Here is a 17443-nt window from a genome sequence, read left to right as displayed (position 1 = left end):
CAGTTTACGTTGTCTAGTGTTGAATTCAATGTATGCTGCAAGCCAAGGAGATTGTTTGAACGTCAGCACTCGATGGGTCTTGGTCACGTGAAGCCCAAGTGAAACATACTCCTTCAGATTTCGGTAATGTATCACGTACCGATGCTTAGGTCGCAGATTTGGCATCAGTTTGGTAGAACTGCTCGGTGGGATTTGGAATTTAGCTGCCAGATCTCGCGTGTAAGGTGACCACATATCAAGAGTCACGACGACTTGTTCGGGAGCAAGAGGATAGTCCGAATGATCATCGTGAAGTTCCCTTGGATACTCCAGATCAACTTCAAGGATACATCCTTCTTCCGCATCGTCATGCCACCGGAAGTCATGGGTTGGTAAAGCTTGGCTCATGGCCCATCTAAAAAGATAGAATAAAAATAATGAATATCACAAGTAAATAATAGAGAAAATATTATATGTAAACATTTGGAAAGGATACTTACCCGTAAAGGTTATTGGCATCCAAATACATAATATAAGATGATGGCTTCGTTGAGTCATAATTTTCCATATATTCATTATTGGCTTGGATGAAGCGATGTGAAATCATAGCGATGCCACCTCGAATGCCCTTTTCTATAAAGAGATACATATCAGGATCGGTGAGTAACTCCAGTTGGACATCGAACATGCGTAGGGAAGCTTCCCAGGCCAAACCTGTGTAGGCCAGGTGCTTCCCAGGCCAGATGCTGTGTAAACGTGTGCCGAATCCAGTTTGTAAAAATCAAGACATAGTCGTCTGAAGTTTTAAAAAATATCCGCCAGAAGCAAAACATCACTTTTTACATAGAGGTCGTGGTATTCTCCTAGATGACGTAATCCGAATTCTTCCCAGACTCTGTTTGCATGCTGGTAGTCCTCATTCCTGATATCACTCTCTGTTAAATGGCTGTAGAAGGCAGTGAGAGGTGGAAGGTGCGGCTCATCAAATCTTTCAAATGAATCTAGGTACTCATAAGGGTAGACACCCGGAAAAAAATAAGATAAATAGCCTATATAAAAAAGTAATAATACACTACCTTATATAAAAAGTTATAAGAAATTCTGATTACCTTTTCGAAGCATCAGATCTGTTTTTTCTTGGAAACATGTTCTTGTCAGTTGAAATTGTTGGGTTTCCAAATTAGCCGTGAGCTTGTCTAAAGAAACATTCAGAAATTGCAGAGAATCTATGAAGCGTAGACGACCCAAAGAAACAGAGATGAATTTTTCTGAATTCTGCGGAATACACTTAATCTATTCGTCTTTGAATTTTCCCATCGCTTGCATCAGGAGGTGAAAGTCATATCGCTTCAAATTATGAAAGACCACGGGTAGAAAATTTGCAAATTTGAAATTGATGTTGCATCCATTATGAGCTGCTCCTCTGTAGACTCCCGTAAGATGGCAATGGTCCCGCACCTAGAAAAATTAAAAAATAGTTAAAAAAACCCATTATTATTAATGTATATTACTAAATAAAGTTATAATATTGGAATAATACTTACCTTATCTCTATTCAATGGCTTCTCACAAATATGACATTCAGAGGCAGATTCATAGGCCCACTGATTTTCTTGGGTAAAAATCATGGGCTCTACAGTTTTCAAAATTTCAAAGATGCCCCTTTCTTCTTCCAGTAAACATGATAAAAAAGTGGCTGACAGCGTCTTTCCCTCTATAGACTTGAGGTTCCCGATAAAATGAACCGTCAGGTCCCACGATCACGTAACAGTATCCACAATGAAGATGGTTGGCTACAGGGGTGGTTGAGGACTTCGGAGGATCCGGTAGGCAGGTAGCTTGCTTTACTAAAATGCATTCGAAGTCGGAGTAGATAACATAAGATACATATCCGGGACAGGAAGCTGAAACTGGTGCTTTTCAAATTTTAACCATTTATTTTTCGGAATTTTAATTTTTTGTACTCCATGCACGCGACAGTCTTCTACATGAGCGTCGAGAGTTTCTTTCTTCGTGAATCGGTGAAGGCACTAATCACAATAAAATTTTTCACGCCAATCTTTCGTAAGCCCTGCAAGGAGACGAAACATGTTCTTGATGAGACAATAATGTCTCTTTTCCTCATCGGAAATCAACAGCAGATTGATATGCCGGTCACCTAAAAAAGAAAAATATCATTCCATAAAATAATTTTAAAACATTAATATTATTAAACTTGTCTATTAAACTAAACTATTTCAAACATGTCTATTAAAGTTTTGAAAAATAAGGATAAATTACCATTTCGACACTTGGTGATCCGAAGATGTAAAATCTCATTGTCTTCCTAGCCAAACACGTTGATCGATAGGTTGTTCATTTTCTCGAACTTGTCCAGCTGGTGAACGCGGGTGGGAAAAGACAAGCCATCTACATGGATTTCTCCTTCATAGGGTTTTTAATGAGATACTCTATATGCATGTTCTCCATGACCTTCAACGGGATGAAGGGCCGCCAGGACGCTCCAGACGAGACATTTGTAGTCTTCGTTTTGGATATTGAGAACAGCCATTTTACTGGCTAAGGCTTTTGGCAGAGGTATGTAAGAAGAGGGAGGCCGCCAGGGGTTTGTAAACAGCGGTCTTGAGCTCGAGGTATTGCACGGAGTCTAAAACCCATCCTGAACCTTTTCTTATAAACTTTTCTAGAGAATCCAGCACCTATAAAAATAAAATATTTCATGAGTGACACTAATTCTTATGTTGTACACTATATATAATTCATATAAAATAAATTTCCTTACCTTCTCAATAGCTGTTTGCATATCAGGCATTTCTCCCGTGAGAGTGGTGCTGCATCTGGACCGAAAATAAGGGGTGCATGTTTCCTCCTCGGTCTCTGACACTTTTCTGACCATCTTCACACAAGCATTCAAGTACCATTTGATAACTTGGTGCTGTGCGGCAGCTTGTTCAATCTTGCCTGCGACTTCCGTTCTTGAAAATTCTAAAAATACTTGCAAGTCTTTGTTGGTGTCTTTCATGGGATAAAAGACCTTGGTAACAAACGTACAAAGGCAGGGTGGGCGTTCTTGTCGTGGTCGTTTAGAATCAGGCGCTGTAGTGAGGGAAGCTACTCGTTTCACTGAGCGAGATGGCGTGGATTTCGGTGGTTTAGCATGAATCTTCATATGATTATTCAGTTTATCGGAGCGTCGAAACTCCTTTTTGCATATGGAGCAAATGTTTCTTGTAATTGAATGCTGCATTTTAATATGTCTCGTCAAGCTTCTCTGGTGTGCAAAGGTTTTGTTACACTCCGAGCAACTTAAATTTGGGCTATCAACAAAAGGCAAATCCAACTGGGATGATGTAAGATCACCAAAATCCATTATAGCAATCGTTTGATCATCCAAAGGCATGTCTTCATGTTCGGAAACATATTCAGGATCCATCTAAAAATATAAGAGGATAAAAATAAGTATTATAACTCAAAAATTTTCAAACATACAATTTTTGAAAAAGAAAGATACTTACGTTGCCTTGTGGTTGAGCAACTTCATGATTTAAAATCATAGCATCAGATGTATGTTCCATCTGAAAAGAATGAAGAAAAAATTCGACTGTTCATGAAAACATATTAAACAAGTCCAGGAAAGTTAAAATATTAAAATAAACTTACTTACAATAGTAAAATGGAAACAAACTCATTAAAAAATATATTGTAGAGTTAAATAGAAAGAATGCAAAGGGCAAATCATCAGTTTAATAAATGCGATAATATTTACATGGAAACACGAAATAACGTTAATTTAACTAAGATTTACGTTAGAAAAAAGAAAGCATACTAAAGATAATTTAAAGAATGCGATTAATATTTACATGAAAATACGAAGTGTCATTAATTTAACGAAGAAAATTTACATTAGGTATAATATTTCGATAAATGTAATCTATAAATAATAGTGATAAATACAGAATAAAAATTAATGTAAAAGAAATATCAAAAATGAATAACGACTTACGTTAAAACAAAATGGGTTCAATTAAAATGGTCCTTAGGAAAATTTTGAAACAAAAATAAAGAAGAAATTATAAAATCATGCATGAAATAAACAATATTTTATAGACAAGTAAGTATTAATTATCTAATAAAAAATAAATACTAACAGCTATTGAAAATAAATAGATATTAACATCTAATAAAAACAACGTGATGTGGTAACCATCATATTCCGCACTAAAATTCTTGGGTAGTCGCAGATTCATTGTGAACACCTCTTGTGGACTGTGTTTAGAGAAGGTGTCCAAACACGAAGGCTCTAAATTCACACCATTACGAGTCGGATAATATGAAGTCCCGTACTTGCTGTATTGCCTGATGTGCACGGTGATCTTTCCGTTGAAAAGGGTAGGTCTCACAAAGACATTGTTGCCAATATGTGTCAGCTCAGCCGGGATTGTGTCTTCAGTAAAGCGTCCATTGCGCTAAAAGAGAAAAAATCTGATGTGTGCACCACATGACTTCCTTGTACGGAATATTAAATTATACGCATTTTTTCTTGCATTTCATTGAAACTTATTGGATTGAATTAAATGTACTTCGCCGACAGCACATAAACCACAATAGAATAAATGCATTCTTTAAAATTCACTCTAGTATTTGTTTAGCATAGCGACACTCTGGCGCTAGATTCACTTAACAGTATTAATAATTACCCAACAGTTAACTTATATAATAATTATATAACGGAAACTAAGTTAACTGTTGTCTAATTAATAATTAGATAACAGTTAACTTATATATTTCGTACATATTATAACTCATAATGCACACAATTTATATCATTTAAAGAATAGAATTATCTAATCGTTGCCACATGTTCTATTCAAATACTATAATAAAGCTAGAATGATGTATAAAAGAAATTAAGCAAACAAAACAAAAAAGAAACAGTTTTTCACAGACGATTGAGTATTTCTCATTTAATTAATTCAGTTCTCACTTCGCGAGAAGGCAAAAATACATAAAAACTCAAAATATCTATATTAAAAATTACGAAGTAAATCTTAAACACTTATTTCCTCGAAAAAATTCCAGAAAGAATTAAGCATGATTTAATTGGCAATAATAAATGAATGCGTTATCTTTGTTGTTGCGAAGCTAAGTTTCTCTAGATTGGCAAAAAATCCACTAGTTTGCTGTTTCAAATGTAAACAATCAATGGCCGCCATAAAAAAAAGGTCTAGCGGCACTTAGACAACTTTAAAATTGTTGATAATTCTAAAACTATTGCATACAGATTTACTAAGGGCATAAAAACCTTAACCGGAAGATAAAAACAACATAATTCAATCATTTTAAAAGCAAAAAATGTACTATTTACAAACATATAAGAGTAAAGAAACTGAGATCACAGAGCCGGGTAACAGAGTGGATATATATATAAATATATTTATATACGTTTGGTGCGGCCGATTGCAATCAAAATACGAGGGCCACATCTACATGTTATAGCAGTCCTATATACAAAATTTCAACGTTCTGAGGCTACTGGTTTTTGAGTTATGCGAGATACGCACGTACGTACATACGTTCGTACAGACGCCACGAAAAATTCTCTTCAGAATTAATTTTAAAGCAGTTTTATAATTTTTTTGAAGGAAAAGAGTATTTTATTCGTCCTTACGTACAGATATCACGCAAAAACATCGTTACATTGCATTCGATAGCGGTCAAAATGGATATTTTTGTTGAAATATGCTACCTGAAACTTTTCGCGATTACAATACTTCCTTTTTACTTCGTGCAAGAAAATAAAAATAATGATGAGTCGTTTGGTAAAAGAATAATAAGTCTGCGTTATAGCAAGAATAAACTCTTTTCGTAATACTTACTTTCTTCTTAGATGTATTATCTTCGTCTATTTTTCGTTTGCCATTAGTGTTCCGCGAGATGGGCGTTTCTTTCGACTTCTCATGGTGTAGGTCAGAATTACAATCAGAATCTGAAATCTTCGGCACATCCACGTTGGGAGGCTCGTTCTCGAACTGTTGTTCCAAATCCATCTGAAAAATATAAACTATAAAGGCAATGCAACAAATGCAGATTTTCGTACTATAATTAAATAGTAACATAGAATTTATAAATACAGGCAACACGGACTTATAAAAACCTAAAAAAACTTAAAGACTAGTTAAACTGCTTAAGCATTAAAATACACACACACACACAAAGCACAAAAAACTCGAAAGAGAAAACATACAATCAAGGAAGACATACAAACAAAATACCAAGAAAGAAAAACAATACGAATAATTGCAAAAGGAACAAACAGAATTACAGAAAAACAGAATCAATAAAGATTACTATATACGCTATGATCGTTTTCTACAGCATCACATAAGAACACATACAATAAAAATGCTCATTCAATACTCAAATGTAAAATCAGATTTACAACATGTAAATTCATAAGATCAAATCAAAAGTACCCGTCATGGGCAGCAACAACGCTTTTCCATGTGAGTGAAGAAGGATAAAGTCTTCAGAAGAACTCCAAAGCAATCTCCAAAAATTCACTTATAAAACTCCAATTTCACAATAGTGCTCTAATAGTTCGCTTTCAAAATCCAAATCAGCAGATTTTCAATAACTCCACAGTAGAAAAGAAAATTCAGCAAAAGTTCTCTGAATTCAGCAGCAGTCCTTTACACTAGGCAAAAGCCTGACCGGGTACGCCCCCCACTACCGCCCAAACTAGAAATCAAAACGAAAATATTTCCTTTGCGCTTTAACACTCCACTCAATCTAGGGTCTAAGAGAAACACAGGACTATGTACTAGGGTCTAAGAGAAACACAGGACTATGTACTAGGATCTAAGAGAAACACAGGACTATGTACTAGGATCTAAGAGAAACACAGGACTATGTACTAGGTTCTAAGAGAAACACAGGACTACCAGCTGTTCTCCATTCCAGATGCTCTTCGGTCGTCTACCTTATGATCTTCTGTTTGGTCGCCCTCCGGATGCGCCTTCATCGCCTGAGGAATATATCCAAGATCTCCAGGCCCGGTTTGAAGTCATGTGCAATTTTGCACAATAGCGAGTCAACTTAGCGAGGGAAAAGATGAAGACCAGATACGACACGACAGCTACTGGACATCGATTCAACGAAGGAGAGAAGGTGTGATTGTGGAATCCATCTCGACGGAAAGGACACTGATCGAAACTACAGTTACCTTAGGACGGTCCTTGCACAGTCCTAGACAGGCTGAACGACGTCGTGGTTTGGATCCGTAAGTCATCGAACTCTATACATAAAGTCGTTTATTACAACAGGTTATCTCCTTACTATACATAGTCATAGTATGTAGTATAGTATATAATTGTAAGTAGTATGCAAACAGAATAAGACCATAGTCCTTTTTGTTTCTAAATGTATATTTGATTTTATTTGTTTTAAGTTACTTATTGCAATTATTGTTTATGTTGTTTGCTATCGTAATGTACCGTTTATTGTTGCATTGATGCCTTAGTTGTAAGTTTGGTTTCCTGTCCAGGGATTGTACTGCCCGGGACGTGCAGTCCTTGGGAAGGGAACAGTGTTACGGAATTTGTATTTATTTTGCTATTTTTAGTAGAATTAATTACAAGTATTTTATATTCCCGTGAAGCGCAGCACGAAACTTATATGAAGGGAAAGGTACGCCCGAAAAATTAAAATACAGGAACATGCGCATTTAACATTTTAATAAATAGATGCCTCGTAATTGTTCTCTTTTGCTATCCAGAAAAATCGAGAAAATAACAGAATGTTCTCGTGCTGAATAAAAAGCTTAATAAAAGACAAAGAAAGCATTTCATTTCAGTAGTTGTTTACTTAGTTCTTGTTGTTGAGACTGTAGGGAATTCGCGGTGAAATCGGATTAGCTTTCTCAGTTTTGAATTGAGTTCTATTGAACATTTTAGTAGTTTAAAATGTAATTACTGGGAGATATTGTGGTATTGTACGAATATCTCTGCGGAAATTTAAGCATTTTGTATTTATTCTTCGGATAATAATAAATTTTATTAACTTCTTATCGACTTGTGCATTCAATGCATTACGAATCTGTACGCACACAATATATATGCTATATGGGATACACTGGATGGTACAGTGGATATTTTGTTGTATGAGGACTCAGATACTGATTTAAAAGAGGTTTCAAGTGAATCTTCATTAAGCTCTGGAGATGAGAGAATGGGTTTTAACGAAGATTATACTATATATATATTGTTTATGATAATTTTTCTGTAGCTTAATGCGCGAAAATAACTTGGCATGTTTGTATTTTGTATTCAAAAGAATTGCTTTGTAATTCTATATATATAGAGAGAGAGTAAAGAAGACAATAAAGTTGTGCATATATTTATATACCGTATTTGCCGGTGTACAAGACGTACCGGCCTATAAGATACACCCCTTTTTTATACACATTATTGAAGGATCAAACTTTATTACTGATCATTATAATTTATTTACAGTATTTTAAATATAAAATAATACAAATGCAAAGTAATACGTTCTGCAAATACCCAATTTGTCTGGGAAAGAACACCTTTTAATCTTCGTTAAAACCCATTCTCTCATCTCCAGAGCTTAATGAAGATTCACTTGAAACCTCTTTTAAATCAGTATCTGAGTTCTCATATAACAAAATATCCACTGTACCATCCAGTGTATCCCATATTCCAAAAGGAAACATGAAAACCAGAAAAAATGTAGTAAAAAACTGAGCATCGACGTATAAGATGCAGTATTGACGTATAAGAAACAAATAAAGCTTGAATTAATAAGGTGTATGTGACTAACTCGTACTTTCATACAAACTGCATATCGATTGCCCATGCTTTCAATGAGGTGATGAACCATTGCAAATGCTAGCAATGGCCATTTCTCCACTAGCTCTTTGAAGACCATATCGTCCCAGACGGCCTTTCATTCAGACCACCACAATCGCCCTAAACGGCCGAAATTCCGATGTTGTTTTCTGCCCTTCCCTAATGTATGCAGTAGCAGGTGCAGTTTCCCCAAATGTATTGCATCAGTTTATTGCAGAAAGCTTGATCTAAAAAGATTTATTTTTTAGAAGCAGAAGGGATGTCATTTGGAATCTTTACTCTTCTTTGTGCGTTAATCGATGGGGAGAGGAGGAAATTGCTGTGACCCTCGAAAACAATTTCGAGCGGATCGGTATTTTAGCATACAAGTTAGTGAACGCTTTGGTTCTGAAAGAGTTAAGATAGTTTTCATCTGTTTGAGATCATCTAGGGGAGCTAAAGAGGAAGAGATGGCAGACCCGATGGTATCCCAGCGGGGAACTTCTACGGTCCTTTCAGACGAGAAATACCCTCAACTCTTAGAAACTTGCCTCATTAACGATGTTGGCTAGATTGGGACATGCAATCCATAAGGAGGAAATCAGGACAACTGCTGCAATATAGTCTTGCAGTGGAGTGTAGAACTTCATCCCGATACCGCGGAGCTGTCACTGAACCGTTATATCCCACTGAAATTTCGGCCTGCATCATCATGCTGCCAGCTTTGAATGCGTGATTTTCGGTGATGTTGAGCTTGATTCTGTGTGTCTCGTTTTCTAGAGATACTTATATCCACTTATTATCTGATTTCAGGGTAAATCTAGACTCGTCCGTGAGCAAGACGATGTGCCAGTCTGAGACAGGTTAACTGAGATATTGATGATATCACCTTAATTTAGCTTCTTTGGATTGGGTACTTAATAGAACACAAATACTTAATACTTCATACAAATACTTCATAGGAAGACATACAGTCCCTTCATGTGAGGCCTTTGGCATACAGTACTGCTGCCTATTGTGTTACTAACTGCTCCAATCATAGATGTTGAGAGTTCCAACTTGGTTACTACTATATATACAATATACGGATTTTCTGAAAGCTTGGTAACCTTTGGTTGACCGAGCACAGATCTCCGGACAATTGTTTGACTTGTTTCGAACTGTTTCCGCAATTAAGGAATTACAGAATGATCAACATCAATAACATCTTTTGGAGATTGTTCTATTTAGTGCGATCAATAGCACGTTAAAGCTCACTATAAGCCATTCGTCTTCAGCCAAAAAACATAAGTATAATAAAAAATTATCCTACGGAAGTTAGGAACACTTCATTTATGCATATAACGTTTGAAACGTTTGAATGGATTCATTCATTTATGCATATAAATGAATCCATTCAAACGTTTCAGAACGCTGGTGTCTTCAGCGACTGCCTAATTAGCATATGTTCGGACAAACAATCGTTGCACCATGCAATATTTTCCTATTGCCATGCGTATCTAAATCGATTTCAATTAAACTTTCGAAAACTGCTATTTTACATCGCGTGATTTACGTTTGGAAGCTAGTATTCATTCTCACGCATATAGATTGTTCTCTGTGTGTGCGGGGGAGCTCAACATTGTGACGGAAAAAAGAAATACTAAAGTAGTTGCATCGGAATTGCTAATTAATTGCCACCCATGTACGATTTTAATCCACATTGGAGCTCAAATATTTTAATAATATTCAAAATGTTTAAAATGTAGAGGGTTCGATATCTTCGTCATAATGGTTGTCTTTACACTCTCATTGACAATGATATTTTCGTTTAGCGTAGTCTCCATTTGCAAACTTAAATAGCTAATCTCCTATTCTGTAACCATCATGTATGAAGCTCATGACGACCAGTGAAAAGGAAGGTATTTGGACTATTGTAGATGTGCTCATACACTTGATAATTAATTTCATAAATAATGCAATTGCCTTATTTTGTTCTTAAGTAAAAATATTCCAGCGATACTCGAAATAAACAAAATGAGCAAGGAACTTCTTGAATGAACAATTCCAAGAAATAATTCGGACTTTCCTTTCATAGAAGACCTACTGAAATCCGACACTCGAAGGCCAGCGCCCCACTCAGCATGGCCTTTGCTCTGCTGAGTGGGTGGACTTCAAAATTATCTCACTGCAATAATTTTGAAGCTAGTGGCGGTAACATAATCAAAATGACGCTAAATTAAGCTTGGCAAATTTCCATTCAGAATTTAATTTCCAATTTTTTTATTTTGACTCTATTTTTGGATTTTTATCTAATTTTTATTTATTTTATTCTTCTGGAGGCCACGAAGTTCTTAAGAAGTGAACGTGGAGCACTTAAGTTTCCGAGGAGCACAGACTAGGGACCCCTGCCTTAAAGAATATCTAAGAAAATATTTTTAACTTATGCTGATGATACTTTTCTTGCAAAAAAAATTCGAAAAGAAAATCACGTAGTTCATAACTGTCATAAATTTAATCAGGCAAGGATAAGAAAACCTTCATAGTTTTAAAACTTCACGTGGTAAATCTCTCTGATTAGCTAAGATGTCAGACTTTCAGACTTCCAGATAGGTTTAAATAAACTTATAACGTTTATTGATTATATGCGCTATAAAAAGTACGTTTCGGTTAACACTGTTATCATAGTGAGTTTTGACATTAAATACATCTCTAGCGAAATCTTTCCAAAATTTTGGACTGGTATGCTACCTTACTTCCAGCACCATTTTACATCATCTCTTTGACCTAGCAAGAGATGCCAACAATGCCAAATATAAGGCCCTTACCTTATCATCTATTTAGAGTGTTGCCATTCAGCTTAGCCCTTAATCGATCTGTAATTGCTTATTTAAGTGCTTATTAAGTGGATTGCTTATTTAAAAGCATTTCTTAATAATTCAGATGTCTTAAGGTAATAAGCAATACAATCAGTGAAAGTACAATAAATTTGCAAAACGAGTGTTAAAGATTAAACAGAACCGTCTTTCACTGCAACTGAAAAAGATTCTTCATATGCATACTATACTGGAAATTTCTCTAACACGAGTAGTGAAATTAATAGGCGGTATTTTCTATTAATTTCACCTGGTTTTTCCTATACGTAATGTAACCACGAGCAGATTCCCTTATAAAGTCATCTTTGAGAGCACCCATCCCTTAGATAGCCTTGAAGTTCTTTGCTATTGTCGATTGAGCCAGAGGTCCCCAAAAATTTCCGACAGTTTATCCCTTCATGAATTTCTTAAGTTTCAAAAAGCTTCATAAAAGGAAAAAAAATTGAGAGGTTCAGATTTTAAATTACGTCCAAACGGGACTTTTTTTTAACGTTTTGTATTAAATATCATGCTTTTTGCACTTAAACCATAAAATTCAGTTCAATAGCAATGTCGCAAAATAATTTTAAAATGAGCATATCTTTAGAATTTCCGATACACAGTTCCACGCGCTGGAGATAAAAAAGTTCTTTTGCCCCGTACAGTGCTGTCATTACTCGCTTTAAATCGTTGAGCGTGATACTCAAAAATTCGTTAAAGTTTTACAAAATATGAAATCAATAATAAAACAAATTCCAAATTTCAAATTTGGTCTTCAACACGCTCATATTCGTGAGAGGATTACGTCATTCAAAATTCGATGGCTCTATGCACCGTTGTTTTATCACAATGCGAGAAATATACATACATTTATGCAGATTTTTCATTATTTAATTTCTTCAAATATAATGCAGGACTCTAAAATTTGATGGCAACAGTTTGAAAAGTGATTTGCCGTTTATAGTGATTCAACGCAAAATCGCAAAACGAAAATAATAGTCCTTCAGGAGCAAAGCTCCTTTGAACTTTAAAAAAAAAAAAAAAAATCTGAAAGGTTTCAGATTTTAAATTACTTCCAAAGGGGAGTTTTTTTTTATCGTTTTGTGTGCTACCTTTATTTATTAAATATCACGTTTTTTGCCCTTAAACCATAAAATTCAGTTCAAGAGCAATGTCCCAAAATAATTTTAAAATGAGCGTATCTTTAGAATTTCTGAAACACAGTTCCGTGCGCTGAAGATAAAAAGTTCCCCCCCCCCCTGTAGAGTGTTGCTATTGCTCGCTTTTAAATTGTTGAGTCTTTTAATCAAAATTTCGTTAAAGTTTTACAAAATATGAAATAGATAATAAAACAAATTCCAAATTTCAAATTTGGACTTCCAGATGCCCATATTCGCAGTAGGATTACTTCATTCAAAATTGGATGGGTGTAGGTACCGTTGTTTTATCATAGTGCGAGAAACATGCATACATTTACCCAGATTCTTCATTATTTAATTTCTTCAAATGTAATACAGGGCGACAGTATTTGGTGGAAACGTTTTGAAAAGTTATACAGCCCTTTAAAATTTTCAACGCAAAATCGCAAAACGAAAACTAGTCCTTCAGGAACAAAGCCCCTTTAGACTAAAAATCGTTCTTCCACTTCAAATAATAATAATAAAAAGTTAAGTTTTTTTCATTCAAATAATAATAATAAAAAAATACAACTCAAATTCAGTGTTTAGCAGTGTCATTGTTGGTTGTGCATTAGCACTGAAGGCGTAATGAGTACGTTTCCTCAAGCACAGAATTAAAGAATCATAAGTCAAAAGATTAACTACGAAATCTTTATTTAATAAAATAGGATAATTCTGCTTAACTTAAGCATAACAAAAGTAATAATGTTCACGGACATTAAAACACTGAAGTATTGAAAAGAATAACTTACAGAGAATCATCATCAGTCCTAAATCACCAGGCTTACCTATTTTAGACAATAAGAAAAATAAACAGGAACATACTTTGCCATCGTACCTGAAAGAGAAGAAAGTACTACTGGATTAGACCTTTGGCCAGGTACAAGTAGCTAGGGTGAAAAATCAAATATACTGCATTGCACACGAGCTTTACTTTCTCTCGCCAATATATACCTTGGCGCACATTCGTTTCGTATGCCTTTAGAGTTTCCTTATGCAAAATACCTAAATTTATGCTATTGCCCCTGTTTTGCTAATGAAACTCATACCAATTGTAATTCATTCCTGCAAAACTGAAATTTAGCTTTAGGAATTGATTTAGTCATAATATCAGCAACCATTTCCTCTGTTGAAAGATAAGCAAGTTTTACTATTCCTTTGTTATTCAAGTCGCGTATATGATGAACTTTTGTATCAATATGTTTAGTGCGTGAACTGAATTTTTCAGATTCTACAAGTCTTATAGTAGACTGATTATCTTCAAATATCTTTATCGGTAGAGTTTGGGGTAGATTGAAATCTTCTGTTAATTTTAATAGCCATAATAGTTCTTGCGTAGCTTGCGATAGTGAAACATATTCAGCTTCTGCTGAGGATAAAGAAACACAAGTTTGTTTTCTTGAAAACCATGAAATACAGTTCCTTCCTAATAAAATAACACTTCCTGATGTAGATTTTCTATCTTCAATATCTTGTCTCCAATCAGCATCTGAATAAACTGTAATATTAGGTTCTTCACTCGACGAAATTTGTAAGGATAGGTTCTGTTATGAATTAGTTCACAAAAAAAGGTAAGTGGACTGTAATATATCACTTGTTTATTTTACATTACACTTTGAAATAGAAGGAATGCCGTCCATGTGACGACACAGCTCACATCACTCCATGCACAGTAGCAATTAATAAAACAAAAAAGAAAGAATAGAATACATATCACATAAATTATGAGTTGAAAGTTCGTTACCATAGCAACCAGAATTGAATCATCAGGCGGCAACGCCATCTAATGTTGCAAAGACACACTAGTAATTCGTTTGGTACGAAAAATACTAAACATAGCCCCCGGCCTTGAAGCCTTCTAAGGGTTCAAAAAAGACAAATAGTTAAAGCATACATAATAACATTAACAAAAAAAATTAATTGAAAATATAACTAAAATTAAAGTTCAATAATATGAAAAAAGTCAATAGTTCATAGTTCATATTAGTCATGATTGGGGATAAGACACAATTTAGTATCAGCTCGTTTGAAATCACCAGCGGCTGTATGGATTGTAGCCACTCGAACTTTTTTATCACTACCTGGATGAATTAAGGCAATTCTTCCAATTTTCCATTGGTTTGGAGGCAGTTGTTCGTTTTTGATCAGAACTAAATCACCACATTTTAGATTTGGAGACGCACGAAACCACTTAGCACGTTGTTGAAGTGTTGTTAAATATTCTGCACACCATCGTTTCCAAAAATGTTGCACAGTCTGTTGAACTAAAGACCAACGTTTAAGTCGTGAAGATTTCACATCACTCAAGTCAGATTCCGGAATGGCAAGCAAAGGGGCTCCAATCAGAAAATGACCTGGAGTCAATGCACTAAAGTCGTTTGGATCACTAGACATCGCACAAAGAGGACGGGAATTCATACACGCTTCCGTTTGTGTAAGCACTGTTAAAAATTCCTCGTAAGTTAGAAGTTTGGATCCTAATACTCGTTTAAGATGAAATTTCATGGATTTCACATTAGATTCCCACAAGCCACCGTAGTGAGGAGACGTCGGAGGATTAAATAACCAAGTTATACCTTCTGAGGTAATGTAGTCACATAATTCACTGCTTTTCTCAATGCGAGCTGCATTTTTATAAATCTCCTTCAGTTCCTTACTAGCACCTTTGAAGTTAGTAGCACAGTCACTCGAAATTTTAGATGGTTTGCCTCGTCGGGCGATAAATCTTTTTAGAGTTGCTAAAAACGTTGAAGTTGATAAATCACTGACTAACTCCAAGTGTACAGCTTTTGTTGAGAAACACACAAAAATGGATATGTAACACTTGAAAGTTTTTGTTCTTCTCCCAACTTGGGACTTAATAGAATATGGACCAGCATAGTCAACACCGGTGACTGCAAAAGGTCTTGATGGTTGAACTCTGGGCGAGGGTAAATCACCCATTATCTGGGTCACAGTCTTGCCTCGATTTCTAATACAAGGAATACATCTGTGAATAATCTTTCTTACTATGCTTCTCACCGAAAGAATCCAAAACTGCATTCGTAAAGTGCTTATTAATAATTCTTGACTAGCATGCAAATAATTGACATGGTAGTGAGTTACGATGAGATTAGTGACATGTCCTTCCTTTGGAAGCAAAATAGGATGTTTGCTATTTTCAGGAATGTTTGCATTTTTTAAGCGACCACCTACTCGAATGACGCCTTCTTCATCAAGGAAGGGAGTTAATTGTATTACTCGGCTGCTCACACCTTTTAATTCTCTCGATGTTTTTAAATAAGAGAGCTCTTGAGGAAAATATGATTCTTGGACATTTTTTATCACTGTTTTTGTAGCTAATCGAAGCTCATCGGTTGTCAGAAAACCTCTCAAACGATTTTCGGAGAAGTTTCGACAGTTGTAAATAAATCTTAGGCATAATGCAACTATAGGACGTAATTTTGTCCAAGATGAATACCGTTTAAAAATGTCATTTTCCTTTGCCGCACAAGATACTGAAATGCAAGTTTTTCTTTCTTCTCTACGAACTCCTTCATAATCTACATCAGAAAGATGTTCACTGTCAGGACATGGTTCGAAATCTTGTGAATATAACCAAGTAGGTCCAATGAACCATCGTTCACACTTCAGAAATTCTGCTGGAAACATTCCTCTTGTACCTGAATCAGCTGGGTTCCGCTTTCCATTGATATGGTTCCACCTTACATTAGGAATTGTATTCTGTATTTTAGCAACGCGGTTTGCAACAAAGGGAACCCAACGGTATGGTTCTGCAGAAATCCAGGACAGTACAACAGTTGAATCTGTCCAGGCCAAAACTTTACGTATAGGAAACTCTAAATGTTCTAACACTGATTTAAGCAAATTCACTAACAAAACTGCGGCGCATAACTCTAATCGAGGTAATGATTGCACTTTCAGAGGAGCAACTCTTGTTTTTGATGTTAAGAGTGTTACTTTGATGTCCAAATTACGTGACACTGAACGCAAATAAATTGTTGCACAGTAGCCTTTCTCGGAGGCATCACAAAAAGCACAGATATCAATATAGTTCACATCAGGAATCAAACCAAATCTCGGTATTTTTAATTGTTGAATAAGATGTAAATCATTTCGGAAAGTCTTCCATTTGTTAGTAATCTCATAACTAACAGGTTCATCCCACGATAAATGGAGTTTCCACATCTCTTGTATCAAGATTTTGACATAAATAATACAAGGAGCAAGCCAACCCAATGGGTCAAATATTTTCGCTAAATCAGAAAGGATATCTCTTTTAGAGTATTTAAGCTTTTCACCAGAAATGGATACGGAAAAGTTAAAGTAGTCTTCACGGGGGTTCCAATTAATTCCTAAAACTTTGATTGAGCTATCGTCTTGAATTTTCATAGCCTCAGAATCATTTCTCAACTCCTGGGGTATATTCTCTAACACTGACAAGTGATTGGATGACCATTTACGCAGAAGAAATCCTCCACGTTCCAACATTTGCAAGAGTTGATTTACTAGATTTTTGCACTCTTCAGTGTTTTGAGCACCTACCAAACAATCATCTACAAAAAAGTTTTGAAGTACAGCCTTCGAAGCTAAAGGATAGTTATTC

At 35.5% G+C, this 17443-nt stretch overlaps 1 protein-coding gene across 2 annotated transcripts; it reads right to left on the bottom strand.

The window, feature by feature from the left end:
- Nucleotides 1-663: 663 nt before the first annotated feature.
- LOC118186640 (uncharacterized) lies at nucleotides 664-6154 on the bottom strand. Of its 2 annotated transcripts, XM_085817206.1 has the most exons (7): nucleotides 5856-6154; nucleotides 4128-4445; nucleotides 3495-3554; nucleotides 2762-3412; nucleotides 2260-2678; nucleotides 1524-2137; nucleotides 664-1437 (listed from the first exon to the last, which is right to left on the bottom strand). In XM_085817206.1, the coding sequence occupies exons 1-5, from the start codon at nucleotides 6093-6095 to the stop codon at nucleotides 2532-2534; spliced, it is 1416 nt and encodes a 471-aa protein (XP_085673332.1). In that variant the 5' UTR covers nucleotides 6096-6154; the 3' UTR covers nucleotides 664-1437; nucleotides 1524-2137; nucleotides 2260-2531. The 2 variants fall into 2 exon arrangements, with proteins under 2 accessions (XP_085673332.1, XP_085673333.1); XM_085817207.1 differs by lacking the exon at nucleotides 4128-4445 and having other exon boundaries at nucleotides 5856-6153.
- Between the last annotated feature and the right edge of the window lie 11289 nt (nucleotides 6155-17443).

Source organism: Stegodyphus dumicola, chromosome 5, assembly GCF_044657685.1.
Source record: "Stegodyphus dumicola isolate Sdum_Otavi_A_Nest chromosome 5, ASM4465768v1".
NCBI lineage: Eukaryota > Metazoa > Arthropoda > Arachnida > Araneae > Eresidae > Stegodyphus > Stegodyphus dumicola.
This window is presented reverse-complemented; position numbering and strand designations above follow the sequence as displayed.